The sequence below is a fragment of the Rattus norvegicus genome, chromosome 2 (assembly GCF_021556685.1).
Source record: "Rattus norvegicus strain SHRSP/BbbUtx chromosome 2, alternate assembly SHRSP_T2T, whole genome shotgun sequence".
Taxonomy (NCBI): domain Eukaryota; kingdom Metazoa; phylum Chordata; class Mammalia; order Rodentia; family Muridae; genus Rattus; species Rattus norvegicus.
In genome coordinates, this window is record NC_141535.1 from 32,341,945 (window position 1) to 32,356,959 (window position 15,015).

General features: G+C 46.3%; 1 protein-coding gene across 1 annotated transcript in view; it reads left to right on the forward strand.

Annotated features, from left to right (window-relative positions):
- Zfp366 (zinc finger protein 366) overlaps positions 1 to 13,079 on the forward strand; it is a 64,436-nt gene extending 51,357 nt beyond the window's left edge. The window contains 3 exon segments of the mRNA NM_001433267.1: positions 5,551 to 5,725; positions 8,574 to 12,210; positions 12,272 to 13,079. Coding sequence (NP_001420196.1) covers positions 5,551 to 5,725; positions 8,574 to 9,115 — 717 coding nt within the window. The 3' untranslated portion in view covers positions 9,116 to 12,210; positions 12,272 to 13,079.
- Positions 13,080 to 15,015: the final 1,936 nt, after the last annotated feature.

The following is a 15,015-nucleotide window of genomic DNA, read 5'->3' on the forward strand; positions in this document are numbered from 1 at the left end:
TAGCCTTTTCTACAGCAGAGGGCTGAGGGGAGGCCTGCGAGGAGGACGGATGGGGGAAGTTAGTTGCCTTGAAAAAGGGGTTCAACTTCATGCACCAAATGTGTTGTGGGCTGTTTGGTACACGGAAAGGAGAGAGATAGGATTGGGTGGTTTATAGGAATTCAGTGCCCCTGGTGAGAGTTTCCAGGTTGGTGTGGAGGGGGTTAAGGCAGTGACCAGATAGCAGCCTTTTGGCAGCAAAGCCCTCTTCCTAGGCAGAAGGAAGGATATAACTGCCCGTTTAACAATGCTTCACATGTCCCCAGGGGCCCGCCTGCAAATAGATTTCATCTTGCTTTCTCTTGTACTTTTCAAAGCTTCCTGTTTTCTCACGGTCCTTTTGGACAGTTTACACTCTCTCTCCCTCCCTCCCTCCCTCCCTCTCCCTTTGAGGAAAGGAACACCCTTCTTATTAAAGAGGAGAGAGGGAGAAGAATGTGAGGGAGGGGCGGCTGTGCAGAGGCCATTCTCTTGGGCTGGCTGCAGCTCTTTGACCTCTCCTCTCTGGATAGGAAAACATAGCTTCCTGGTGCATCTTGGCTCTGAAGCTCACCTCAGGCGGTGGTAGCCAGGTCTAGTGCTGCTTGGCCTTCTAAGCCTCTGGACTCAGCTAAGGGGCAGCTGTCATTGCTCCATCTCTTGCCCACTGACCATCTCTCTGTGGCAGTGGCTGCCTCAGGGGCTCATGGGAAACAAGCAACTTCAGGCCCTGTATTTCCGGGCAGGTGGAGGTTGGGAAGGGCACCAGGAGGCCAGAACAAGGAGGGCAAAGCAAAGAGGACATGTGCGGGCTGTTTCAAGGGCATCCTGGACATCAGAGAGACGATGGGTGGTAGGTTTTCCAAAAGCCTGTGATCTATAGTGAATCTCTGCTTTCCACTCACAAATCCTGGGGCTGGGCTTCTCTTCAGTCCCAGGTCACCTGGCAGGGGTTCAGCCAGAAGATTCCTTTCAGTTCCTTTGATGTTTGAAAAGCACAGCACCCTTGCTGGGGTGCAGTGGCTCAGATCTGGTAAGAAGGAAACTGAGTCTCCAAGCCTCCACTAGTGTCTCTCTTACTTCGATGCAGACCTTGACAGGATCCTTCAATCCAGTCGTGGCTTGGGGCTGTGCTTGCATTTTCAATTCAGGAAGTCTTGCCTTTAGCTGCTGATTTTTTCCCCCCAGAGAAGACATGAGTTTTGCTGTTCCCTCTGTACTCTTGCCTCTGTCCCCAGCTGTAGGGACTCTGCTTAGAGCTGACATCCCAGGACTTTGTTGGTAGCGGATCCCGGCCTCTCTCTGTGTCCCCTGTCATGGTCTGACAGGGATGGCTCTGTGTTTCCACAGACAAAAACCAAACCAAATCAAACCTCTCTACTCTTGGGCATTGTCACATGAGGTCACTCTTCTGGGAACTGTGAAGAAGAAAGTGTTCTGAGTGAGAGCCAGAGGACCCCGAGGGGGTCAGAGATGGAGGATGGCACTGAGTAGCTACTGCTGATATGGGAATGAGGCCCAAGTGCTTCAGGTCCTTCACATCTGACTGCAGCCTTCTGCCAGTCAGGGTCTTAGTTTACAAACTGGTGTGCGTGCAGGCGATTGGGGAAATGAGGAGAACCAGTCATGGCTGTAGTTTAAGATTTTTGGAGAGATGATGCTATTTTCCTGACCTGCTTACATATTCTCCTAGCCTAATGCTTAACTACTCCTGTTAAGCAGCCCTGAAACAGAGGTCGGTTACAAGAAAATAGAGGTGACTGTCTGGGCCTTGTTTTGGACTTCAGTCACCTATTAGAGTTGACGGGCCTCTACTGACCACTGTGGTATCTCTCCATTGTTATACCCAACAGTTATGCAGAGCAACTCTTATTATTAAAAAAAAATTAAACTTGCCAACAGCACAGAAACTAGTTTCCTTTACCAATCAGTACGATATAATATCTCTTTTGTCATTTTGGTTTTACAAGGTAGCATTCCTCTGTGATGCTCTCCTGGAATTCATTAAGTACACCATGCTTGCATTGAATTCACAGATCTAATAATATAATCTTAAAGCCATAATGTTCCCATATACCACCAAAATGTCCCAAGAACCTTCATGTTGAGTGAATTGAGCTAGAAAATCTGTAGCAGTGAACAATTAATTCACCGGGCTCTCAGAAAGGAACCCAAGTAACCCAAGTTAGGGTTACTATTGCTGTGTTGAAATACTATAACCAAAGAACGAGGGGGAAAAAAGGTTTCGTCTTTCAGCTTATAATTCTAGATAACAGTCCATTACTGAGGGAAGTCAGGGCAGGAACCTGGAGGCAGGAGCTGATGCAGAGGCCATGGAGGGATGCTGCTTACTGACTTGCTCACCATGGCTTGCCCAGCCTGCTCTATTATAGACTCCAGGGTCATCACCCTAGGGATGGCTCATCCATGATGGGCTAAGCACTCCACATCAATTCCCAACTAAGAAAATGTTGGATCTTACAGAGGCATTTTCTTAATCGAGGTTCCCCCCTTCAGATAACTCTAGCTGGTGACAAGTTGACATAAAACTAGACAGCACACCTGTCTGAGGCCGAAGAGGAACCTTGCAAGATACCCAGATACCCTGAGGTGGCCATTATGACAAACACAGAACTCTGAGGGCTGATTTGTGGTGAAAGAAATTGAAGATTGATGGGTGGAACCTTGGGGTAGATGAGTTGCGGGATCTCTCCTAAACCCCAAGTCCCAGTTATAACGGGTATGGCACTATAAGCAGTTAACCCTTTTCACAACGGCAGTGGCTCACCTCAGTGTAAGGCAGACTGACGTGTCTATAAATGTTAACAAAGACAATTCACACTGTGTCGTATCAAAAGTAAAGGACATACCACACTTTCTTCAAGTAGGGGATGAACTACCTGTAAGGCGTGCATGGGCGCACGAGAGAGAGAGAGAGAGAGAGAGAGAGAGAGAGAGAGAGAGAGAGATCGCATGTGTGTGTGTTTGGTCTGTGTTCATGTGGAGGCCAAAGGTCAACCTCAAAAGTCCTTCTTTATAAGCCATCAGGTTCTCTGCCGCTGCCCCCCCCAAGTATTATCAGTTAGGCCAGATGTCTAGTGAACCCCAGGTACCTGCCCATCTCCACTGTCTCAGCACTAGGGTTGCAAAAGCTTATCACCACACTCAGAGTTCTATGCAGGTGCTGGGAGTCCGACTTGGCTCCTCAGGCTCACACAGTAAGCACTCTACCAACTAAGCTGTTGTCCCAGGTCTATCTCTTTAATGAAGCGTCTTTCAGTTCAATCTAGAGTCTAATACCTGAGCAGCATGAGAATTACTTGAAGAGGAATGTCCCCCACCACGGAAGCCAGCTCAGAGGCCTGCTCGCTTCCCTTTCAGTGACAGCTGTCTGCATTACAGGGGAGCATCTGACCCTCTCCGTGGCTGCACTCGCTTGATGATTGAAGTCATCTGTCAGCCCTCGACTTCTCTCTCCCTACATACCTTCTGCTCTCCCACTTGGGGCTTTCTCCTCTTTAAGTTCTCCTACTGTAACATGCCCCACCTAATAATACAGGACCTGCCCTGTGTCAAGCACCACAAGGCAAATTGCAATCCAAAGGCAGGCAGAGCCTGCACAGACTCAGTCTGCGGAGTGGAAAACACATTACCGGTATAGATTCAGCACTGATCTCAGTAATGGCAATGGCAACACACCTCTAGATACCCAGGGATCACCCCGTAAAACCTGTGAGCTGTGCTTCTTTTCCTTAAAATGTTCTTGGGCTAGAAATGCCTAACATGTATCTTTAGATCTTAGGTTTTGCTCCTTAGCTATGATAGAGAAGCCGGAAAGCTAAGCTCTCACGGCTTTAAAAAGAAAACAATTTTTAGCTGTGTGCAAAACAGAGATTAGCAAGCATCTTCATGAATTGTGACTAGTGGGAATAAAGGAAATATCCATGCTACATATGGCTTCTCTTGTGGAAGTTGGAATCGGATCAGCTTTCCCGTCCTTTCCTCCTCTTAAGCTGTCATTTTTTTGTTGTTCCTCCCCGATCCATGGTGGGATTCAAACCTAGTGCTCACACATGATGTGCAGGCACTGTACCTCTGAGCCACATTGCCAGGCTTCGAGTCACTGTCTTCTAATGTGTATGGTGTACAGTTACTCTGAGCTAAGAAGAACTCTGCCTACGATCAAAAAGTCATTCGTGCTGGCAAGGAATCAGAGGTGGAAAATGTACTCCAAATCCTCAAATCAGTCAGAGCCAGCCACTCACAGTCTGTGTGGATTGTTTGGGTCTGCTGTGAGGCCCCAGGATGGCCCCTAATACACCCAACAGTCTTTTGCCTTGCCTCCCAAGATCAATCTTGTCACTCTGCCCATTCCTCCAAGGTCAGCTCCGTTGTCCGTCCCTAAAGAAAACAGTGTCTTTGGTAATAGAAATTCAATCTAGAATCTTGACATTAGCCTGGAAGACCTCTGTTGGGGAGAAGGAAAGCTGATATAAGCCCCAGGGGATGCCTTACCTCACATCCTTCCTGTGGTTTCTCTCACCACAAATTGCACCCACCAGTCCCCTCAGGGACTGAGGCCAGAGAAGAATCATCTGCCACTACTGAACAGCTGGTCTAAGCACAGACACAGATTCCTGCTTTGTCTTCCTCAGTGCACAACCAAGGAAAAGCAGAAGCTCCCAAACACTGCTCTCCTGAGGCACGGGGACAAAAAATATACCCCAGAGTCACCATTGTGCACTTTCTTCTGTGGAGAGGTATCAGATCCACTCTTGAGATCTATCGTGTATGCACCCACACTGGGTGGTCACAGCAGTTTGGTCACCTTCGTGCACATAGGCCCACATAGGTACACATACATAGACATAGACATACACACAGATGCATGCATTTCTAAAAGTTTGCATATATATATATATATATATATATATATATATATATATATATATATATTCAGACACTTTTCTCATTTCTTTAGATCTCTACCCAGAGAAAAGATGGCTCCTTCCTTATATTTCTGTCTCTTTTTTAAAAAAAAATATTTTATTTATTTAATGTATATGAGTAGCTGTCTTGAGATACACCAGGATCTGTTACAGATGGTTGTGAGCCACCATGTGGTTGCTGGGAATTGAACTCAGGACCTCTGGAAGAGCAGTCTTAACCCCTGAGCCATCTCTCCAGCCCCTATTTCTGTCTCTTTTAACTAGCTACGTAGTAAGCTTGAGGTTAGCCCGGAAGACATGAGACCTTGCCACTCAACAAAAACAGATTTTGAAATTGCAAGCTTTGCAATCTGGGCTTTGAGTTTAGAGAGTCCAGACACCTGTATCTCACAGTCCACTCTGCCTGCTCCATGTCTGACCCCCAGGTAGTGCCTGGCCCCTCCCTGCCTGTCAGGAGGACATTGTCCTTGGAAGTAGTAATAATTGCACCAAGCAGGTGTGGCCAGGGCTCTCCAGCCCCGCACCACTAGAGCATGGGTTCTCTCTGGCAAGATCACTGTGCCCCGGTCTCTGTCTCCAACAGCTGTGCGGGAAGGAATTCAACAGGATGCACAACCTGATGGGCCACCTGCACCTGCACTCGGACAGCAAGCCCTTCAAGTGTCTCTACTGTCCCAGTAAGTTCACGCTGAAGGGGAACCTGACCCGCCATATGAAGGTCAAGCATGGCGTGATGGAGCGAGGCCTTCACTCTCAAGGTACTCCCTCCACTGTGGCTGGAAGCCCTGTCCACCACACCCGGGGGGGTGCACAGGGAAGAGCAGTGTGCTTTTATGGGGGCACTTCTTGGGGGGGATTATCCTTGCCCAGAATGGGGGTGTATTTTAATGACCACAGCAGAGCAGCAGAGCAGGCAAGAGTGAAAGGGTCACAGAGCAACTCTGGAGCACAGTTATGATGGCAGTGGTCCCGTCTCCTTTGTCTCAGGCCATGCGTGGTATGCTCCATCTCTTTAAATCTTCAGTCACCCCCAGCTAGAGCGCCTCTGTTGTCCCCATTTCGCAGGTTGGAAATCTGAGACTCCCAAAGTTATTCTATCTTGATTGCATTTCAACTTTATTATATATAGTCATTATTATATTATTACACGTACTTTTCACACAGATAGACAACTCGGGGTTTTTCTTCCATTTTCAAAACAAATGATGGGTCTGCATCCCATCCGGCCACAGAGATGTTTGCTACCCTTTCTGTCCACACAAGGGCAGCTTTCCCATTGCCCCAGCTCCTACATGAGCAGGGGTTTGTGTCTCTTGACTGAACGAATGAAAAGCTCTTGTTTATTTAATCTCCTTAGCTCCAGACCCTTGTTGGGGAAGACTTTATGTTCCAGGTCCCTTGAGTGCAGCACGCTACTTAGTCACCTCACCAGCCAGCCCTACAAAAACAAAACAAACAAACAAAGCCAGACAATAAGTGCAACCCCCACCACCACCACACACACATCTACCAAGCGGATGCAGGGACAAAGTATGGAGAATGAGAGAGGGAGCACCTGGGCCCTCTAGGTCTGTGTGAAGATCGAAGACAGTCACACACAGTGTTCATAAAATTACATCAACAGTTTTTGACCAGAAAAACGGTGACAACTGAGGGTAAGACTTAGCAGCAGCCTCCTCAGTCACCTCTTCCAAGTCCGTGAGAGAGCCTGTCCTCATCTTGTGTCTGAGGAGAACTTGCAGGTGCCACATAAACTTCCTGTGGCCGGCAGAAGTTTGCAGGCAGAGCTGGGACTGATGTCAAGCCTCCATTCGCTCATCATCCCAGGCAAAACCATGGCTGACTTGTTTGTCTTTACTGCTTATGAAGTAAGGTGCAAACACTGATAAAAACCCATGTCTGAGCAAACAACAAAAACCAAAATAAGCATAGACTGGGGAGATTTTACAACGGCTCTGAGTTTATGGTGACCCCGGGGCTCACAGGCAACTATGGTCACTACAAGTGAGTTTATGCAAAAACCTTTTAAAAGTACTGGTTAAAAAGAGAATATTTCTCTTTTCCTTGGGATGCCCTTTCTCTTTACTCATTTATTGACTCTGGTCCGCCAAGCCCCTTCAAGGCAAGACATGGATTTTTCTAAAAGTAGAGTTTGTTTCATCACTTGGGTGGGAAACAGTTATAGCAAGAAGAAGAAGCCATCCACTAGAAGCCTTATGTGGTCATTGTGAATTACCCCGCAGGGAAACTCATATCCGAATAGACATATTGTGGCTCTGTCACTGTGGGGCAAGGAGAGCATCACTACGTAACAGAGGATTGCTTTGAAAAACAATTACTGGTTTTTCAACAATTCTGGTGGCTTTATCTATACATGGTAATTTTTCTTGTGGCTCAAAAAAAATCATTAGAAAGATGAAAAGATTCCTCTTGGCCCCTGACAAGATTAAAGCTATGGACAGCAGGCATCATTGTGCCTCAAAGCCCCGACCCTTCCTTTCTTCCCTCCCACTCCAGCCTGCCACCTGCTGTATCCTGGACACCTCCCTTCCTGTTTCTCAAACCCTCAGTGTCCCTGCTGTGTCTGACGGTCTGGTTTGGGTCATGGAAGGCAGAGGCCTTGAAATGAGCTGCAGTCTGTGCCCAGTTCTAAACCCTAAGCCTGTGCTTCTAGCAAAAAGTGAAAGGGACCCTCCCCCATGTCACCCTGTCCATTGCAGGGACATTGGATCCAGATCGGGGACTTGGGAGCTCCTCAGAGAACCTCTACTTTGTGCATAGGGACCACAGGCTGTGGAGTTGCCTAAGTGTGTTTGTCTTTGCTGTGGCTTTATTTGTTTGAGGTCTTGAGACCTCAATATTTATTAAGGTCTACATGTTCTCTGTGAAAAGAAAATGAGAAATACTTGAGAAGTGAAGAGAAAGTCCAGTAGCCACTTCAGAGTTTTGAGATCTGATTCTTTTTCCTTCCACACAGTTCTGATAAGGAAAAAGGGGAAGAGACATAAGTGGGGAAGGGGAGGGAGGGAGGGAGAGATTTTAATTTAGAATACACAGAGAATATGTGTATGGATTCTCATGTATGTAGGCATTTTTAATCAGCCAGACACAGTTCATTGTGTAGTTCCATTTATGTGTTTAAACCAAAATTTAGATACTATTTTTTCACATGTAGTATAATAAAAAAAAAAAGTGTTTCGCACATACTCCGTGTCCCTCCTCCCTTACTTTTTCATATTTTAAATTCTCAGTAGAGAGACGCTAAGTTGGGGCACAAGGTGCCAGGTTTGCCTTACAGAGTTCTATGGATCACAAGCTCCCCACGCCAGAGTCCTTAATGGGAACTATTCCCCCCTCCCCCCTCCCCGGCCCCCAACCCCATCCCTGTTTTTTTTTTTTTTGTTTGTTTGTTTTTTTTTTTTTTGGTTCTTTTTTTTCGGAGCTGGGGACCGAACCCAGGGCCTTGCGCTTCCTAGGTAAGCGCTCTACCACTGAGCTAAATCCCCAGCCCCCCCCCCATCCCTGTTTTTAAAATGAACAAGCAAAATGCCTAAGGGGCCTCCGGCATAACTTTTCTCAGACATAAATTCTGCTCTGCTCCTGTAGGTCTGGGTAGGGGACGACTCGTCCTGGCACAGTCCACTGGTGCGCTGAGGAATCTGGAGCAGGAGGAGCCGTTTGACCTCTCCCAAAAGCGCAGTGCAAAGGGGCCAATGTTCCAGTCCGACATGGACAGCACGCAGGGCTGCCTCTACCCAGAGGAGGAGGAGGAAGAGGAGGAGGAGGCAGATGAAGAGGACAAGTGCTATGATGTGGAGCCCTATAGCCCCACCCTGGCCTTGGAGAGCCAGCAGCTCTGTGCGCCTGAGGATCTGTCCACCAAGCAGGAGCAGGCCCCGCAGGGCCCTGGAGAAGGATGCCAGGATCAGGACACTCCAGAAGAGCCGCAGGAGGACAGTAGCGAGGACCATGAGAGTAGAGACATAGACTGTGAAGTCAGAGACGAGCGACTGAGCAGCAGGCTGTTGCAAAGCGGCGGGCAGGGCCCCTCGTTTTCTGATTACTTATACTTCAAGCACAGAGATGAGGGTTTAAAAGAATTACTGGAGAGGAAAATGGAAAAGCAAGCAGTCCTTTTGGGTATCTAAGTAAAACGGCTTTAAAGTTACATTTGGAAAAGGAGATCGAGGCAGTTCAACTATAGCTTTTCGTGCAAACTGTCATTTGCTGCAAAGGGGAGAGAGGCGCCAATCTTTACCAATGGCTCAGACTGAATGCGTGGCTAACACGCACACTTCTCAGGTCCTTCCTTGGGCACTAGACCCTTTGGTGTTATTTTACACATCACCCGCATGATGAACTGTGCCTCCTTCTAGATACCTAACTGCAAGCTGGACCTCGAGGTGCTTTTAGACACTGTTTTCTCCTAACATTCAGTGGCGCAAACATCTTTCTAGTTGCAAGACTGCGGTGCTCGAGTTATCTTACTTAGTAACTAGTTAGCTGCATTTATGAAGGCTACAGTATCATAGATGAAAATATTAGTAGTTGTATATATAAAAATATAGCCTCTATGAAATAACAGAAACACAGGAAATGATGCAAGAGACCAACTGTTGGGAAGGTTCGAGTGGTTCCTGCAGATGTGAGGTTGGGTTTCAGGAGAAGGAAAATCGTTTTTTCTAAGACTGAACCAGATGATGCTTAAATATCTGGTTGAGTCCTCCCCTACTTCAGCTTTTCTGGTCAGTGGGACATTTGAGACACCCCTGGAGACATCTGGATAAGCTTGGGGGTCCCAGCTCTTCAGATCAAACCCCTCACAAGAAGAGCTCCTTCCCCTTGCTCTGAGGCCCCATGCCCCATGAAGCAACTGAAGGGAGAGTTGCCTTTCAGAGTGAGCAGTGGAGCTTGGGCTATGGAATGGGGTTCAGGACTGCTCCCTAAAACAAACTTTTATCTGGGTAGAGGAATGATCACCCGCCCCTCGCTATAAGCAAGACCTGAGGTATCCTCTGAGAGCTGGCTACATGTAGGAATCATTCAGTAGATCCTTCAGAAGGCACTGATGTAGCTGGGCATGGTATCTCACAACTGTAATCCCAGCACTTGGGAGGCTGAGGGGGATTATGAGGTCAAACCTTCTCTCAAAGAAAAAAGGTGGAAGTAAGCGAAACCCTGTAAGGTTCTGGGTGAATCCACCTGGAGTAGGTCCAGCTTTGGGAATTTCCAAAGCACCTCCAGGTGCCTCTTGGGAAAAAGAGAGCGCTGGTCTCACGCAGTCCTGACCCAACTGTCTCCTGGGAGTTCCCACTGTTCACACATAGTTCTGACCCTGTCTTTAGATGCACTGAGGTGGCAGACAGGAGACCTGCAAGCACAATGCTGACTTGGGTCTTCGTTCTTGTTCTGTCATCCTCCCCAGGATACAACACACACACACACACACACACACACACACACACACACACACCCCCCATACACACCATACACAACATACACACCATACACAACATACACACTATACACACCATACACCATAATATACCCCACACACATATACCATACCATACATAACACATATACCATGTATCACACCACAGACAGACACACACACCACATATGTACACCACACGCACACAACACACATACACACAGCATGAACACATACACCATACCATACATATCACCCATACCATACACACACCACATACACATATACTACCCACACCACACACTCACACATACTTTCTCACTCTCTCTTACACACACATCCACACATTGTAAATATACATGTGTGTGTGTGTGTGTGTGTGTGTGTGTGTGTGTGTAAACTAGAAGATAACACCCGTGATGTTTGTAGCCATCTAGTGCATTGAAAGATTCATGCATGGCTGGCCTATGATGACTCTTACTCTTGCCCAGATGTGTGAACTGCTATTGCAGTGTACTGTGAGGATTATGATGGATATGCTGGGCCTATTGGGCTGACCTTCTTAGACCCTGCCACCATGAAAAGCAGTGCTGCATGGGGCTACGTTCATGTCACTGACTCATGGTAGGTTCTAGACTGTGTTTCTATAAAACCTGCCTTTCAGTTGAGAGTGTCAACATTCTTGGTAAAGCCACGGTTCTGGGGACTGCCTTGCTTCCTCTTCTCCCAAAATTCTCCCATTCATCTAAAAGACCCAGTCTAGCTCTGCTAACTATTAGTTGCTGCTTTTCTTATCAACCAATCTACTTCTCCACGAGGCTCATCCAGTTCCCACCATTCACCTATGCACATGGACAAGCCTCTCAGCCATTTCTCTTACCAACATCCTAAAATTCTTTTCTCTGTCGTGACTACTCCTGTGAAGGACAAAGGGCTTGTGTGTTTCCAGTTCCAGCTGTGTACATGTCTAGGTCATAACACCTGCAAAGATGGTGGATGGTGGGGAGATTTCCCTGGGTTTCTACAGTCACAATCACTGCTCAGGACAAAGAATTGTTGAAGGTCTTCAGATGGGCAAGATCCCTTCTATTCACTGTGAATGGAGCTTTTTTGGTGTCTTAGATAAAAGTGTCCAGGAAGCTTCATCCATGAATCCAGAATTGAGGCATGATTGAATTCAGTTGTGTCAGAAAGAGAATGATCTAGGATGGTGGTTTGCGAGCATGTTTGAAGAGTTAGATGTCCATCACAGAGCTGGTAAAAAAGGAGATATCCAGCTCCTGGGCCCATTTCACTGCAAGCAGCAGGCTTCTTCTGTGCCACTACACATGGGTTAGCATCCTCAGTGAGATTTCATGGAGGAAGAACTGCAATGTAGTGTGGGGTATGCCCCAAGCTTGGCTCTGGCTTTTACTTCCCAGTATGAAAGACTTAGTAGGCTAGAACCTGGAAACCAACCCAACACTCACCTGAAAGTAAAGCCAGCCCCAGGTTTCATGTGTGGAGGAGACAGCAGCCCTCATTCACACGTGTTACCCCAACGCAGCCATGAGTATTGTCCCTTGGCTTCTCAAAAGCATCCCAAGGTATGAGATCAGATTCTGGACACTGGAAAAGGTGTGGCCAACCTTGATAAGATTAACCAGATACAAATCTGAAGTAGATCTCATGGAGCCCACCTCAGCAAACCAAAGAATAAAGTCACCCAGGATGCACCAGCCCCCCAAAGCCACACACACCCTTCATGGCAGTATAGAATTCTGAAAAGAGGTCAGACCCAAATGGACCACCATCACATTGACTTCCAACCTTTGGACCATCACTATGTTGACTTACAGGCTTTGAATCATCATCACATTGGCTTCCCAGGCTTTGGACCATCACCATGTTGACTTCCAGCCTTTGGACCACCATCACATTGACTTCCAGTCTTTGGACCATCACTATGTTGACTTACAGCCTTTGAATCATCATTAGATTGGCTTCCCAGGCTTTGGACCATCACCATGTTGACTTCCAGCCTTTGGGCCACTATCACATTGACTTCCAGCCTTTGGACCATCACCATGTTGACTTACAGCCTTTGAATCATCATCACATTGACTTCCCAGGCTTTGGACCATCATCACTTTGAACCTCCTAACCATCCAGCCTAGTGACATATTTGCCTCCTGTCCTTTATATTCAGGCCTGCAGTGGTCCTCCTTAGTTTATTTGTATCTCTCTTTTATTCTTTTATGCTTTTAAAACTTGGATGTCCCTTTGGCCATGACACTGAAGCCAATCTTTCCCAAGCCAAAAGGAGCTAATGGGTGAATGTATATCTGGATGTAAGTAGTTGCAGAAGAAAGCTCGACTGTTGTGCATTCTGTATTTATTGAGCCCCCAAGACATTCAATAAAATATTAACATTATGTTTTGAATTGTGATCTTTATCTGCTTTGCTGAAACAAAATGTAACCAAGCTAACATTTAAAATCCTTCACATAATTGGACAACATTACACCAAATGTTGCTTTTTATACAGAATTTGGGATTGCCAATAGAAAAACTAAAACTCGGAGTGTCTAGCAACCCAAGTTGTGAAATGTTACTTCCTGTTTCCAGACAGTTTACCTTGAAATGGCATGTAACCTGTGTTTTGTTAATTTAAGTAAATAAAAAAAAAGTTGAAAGAACCGTGTTACTTATTTGAGAATACTTGAAAACTGAAAAGGAAGCTGCCAAAATACATAGTTGCTAAGGTTTTTTCTTACTTCAAAGCACAAAACCTGGTGCAGGTTTGTTCTCCAGGAAGCAGATGCTAAGACAACTTGTTGTAAGACACTTATTTATGATTAACACAAGTGGAAAGAAGAGATGAAAGGCCTAGCAAGGACAGAAAAAGGTTCCAGCGTAGTTCTAAGCCCCAGTTAGTCTTGGAAGGGCAAGCTGGGGCAAAGACCTTCCAGCCAGTATGGCTGTACCAGATTGGGCAGGAACATCTAGGTGTCTCCTACCACGGGTACTCCAGCTACTCTGAGCCTGCACTCAGCACCAGAGGTGGGCTGCCCTGAGAAGAGCACACCCCAGCTCCTACTGACCTTACAGGGTACGTGTCTGGGGGCTGGCTGCTACCTGCTCTCTCTAAGCAGCTACTTCTCCTTCCTTGGAAGAAAACTGTATCTTTTAGTGATGTTACCTCTGGCATCATTCTACACCACTTTATAGAGATCCATGGGCCTCTTCTGGAAGTTTCTGGTAGGCTTTTCAGAATCTTAAAAGAGGGAGGTGAAAACAAATTCCAGCTCCTTTACTTGCAGTGTGTCTGATCCTTTCAAACAGGGCTACTCTCCAGTGACTAAGCATTCAAATCTAAGAGCCTATGGAGGCCATTCTTAATGAAACCACTGCAGTGACCAAGCACCTTAAGGACAAGATGGTCTACTTTGGCTCATAGTTCCATGTCTGCCATGTGATGAAATCACAGATAATCAGTATTAAATCAGACACTGCTCTTCTGAATAAATGACATTTAACTTGAAATGAAGTTCTGTTCTGAAGGACAGAAAGTCACCCTTGGGAATAAGGAAGGAAGGGTGTGATGTTTTGTATATGCTTGGCTCAGGGAGTGGCAATTATTAGGACTTGTGGCTTCGTTGGAATAGGCATGTCACTACGGGTGTGGGCTTTAAGACCCTCATCCTAGCTGCCTGAAAGTCATTCTTCAATTACCATCCTTCAGATGAAGATGTAGAGCTCTCAGCTCCTCCTGCACCATGCCTGCCTGGATGCCGCCATATTCTTGCCTTATTGATACTAGACTGAACCTCTGAATCTGTAAGCCAGCTCCAATTAAATGTCCTTATAAGACTTGCCTTGGTCATGGTGTTCACAGCAGTGAAAACCTAAGATAGAAGTTGGTACCAGGAGTTGGGTATTGCTGTGATAGGCATGGCCATGCTTTTGTTTGGAGGAATGTGGATTTGGGGGACTTTGGAAAGCAATGAAATGCTTTAAGTTGGGCTTAATGGGCTATCCTGTTAGGAATATAGAAGATGTCCTTACTGAGAATGATTTGAATTATGCAGACCTGATCCAAGAGGTTTCAGTGCAAAATTTCAATATGTGGCCTAGAGATTGTTTTGGTAAATAATGGGGCTACTTTTTGCCATTGTCTGAAGAGTCTGCCTGAGGCTAAGGTGAAGAGACACTGATTAATTGCATTGACAAAGGAAGTCTCAGAATCACCCATCATAGACTTTGTTCTCTGGTTAAGTCTCATGAAGAGCATTTTAAACAAACATAGCAAACTGAGAAAGGGGAAATATAAAATATATGGTTTGAGTATTAAAGGGACACCAGGAAGTGAAATGGAGCTGAATCCTGTGTTCAACGATATTAAATTGAATTAAGGGAGTAATGACCTTGTGGCAAGATTCCACCCAGCTAAATTTAGATCTAGGCATGGTAGAATAAGCCTTTAATCACAGTAGGCAAAGGCAAGCAGATCTCTGAGTTCAATGCCAGCCTAGAACAGAGCAAGTTCTAGGTGAAGAAAAACTGAAATCCAGGTTTGGTGGTCTATACCTTTAAATCCCATTGCTTTTGAAACAGGCATGCAGATCTCTGAGT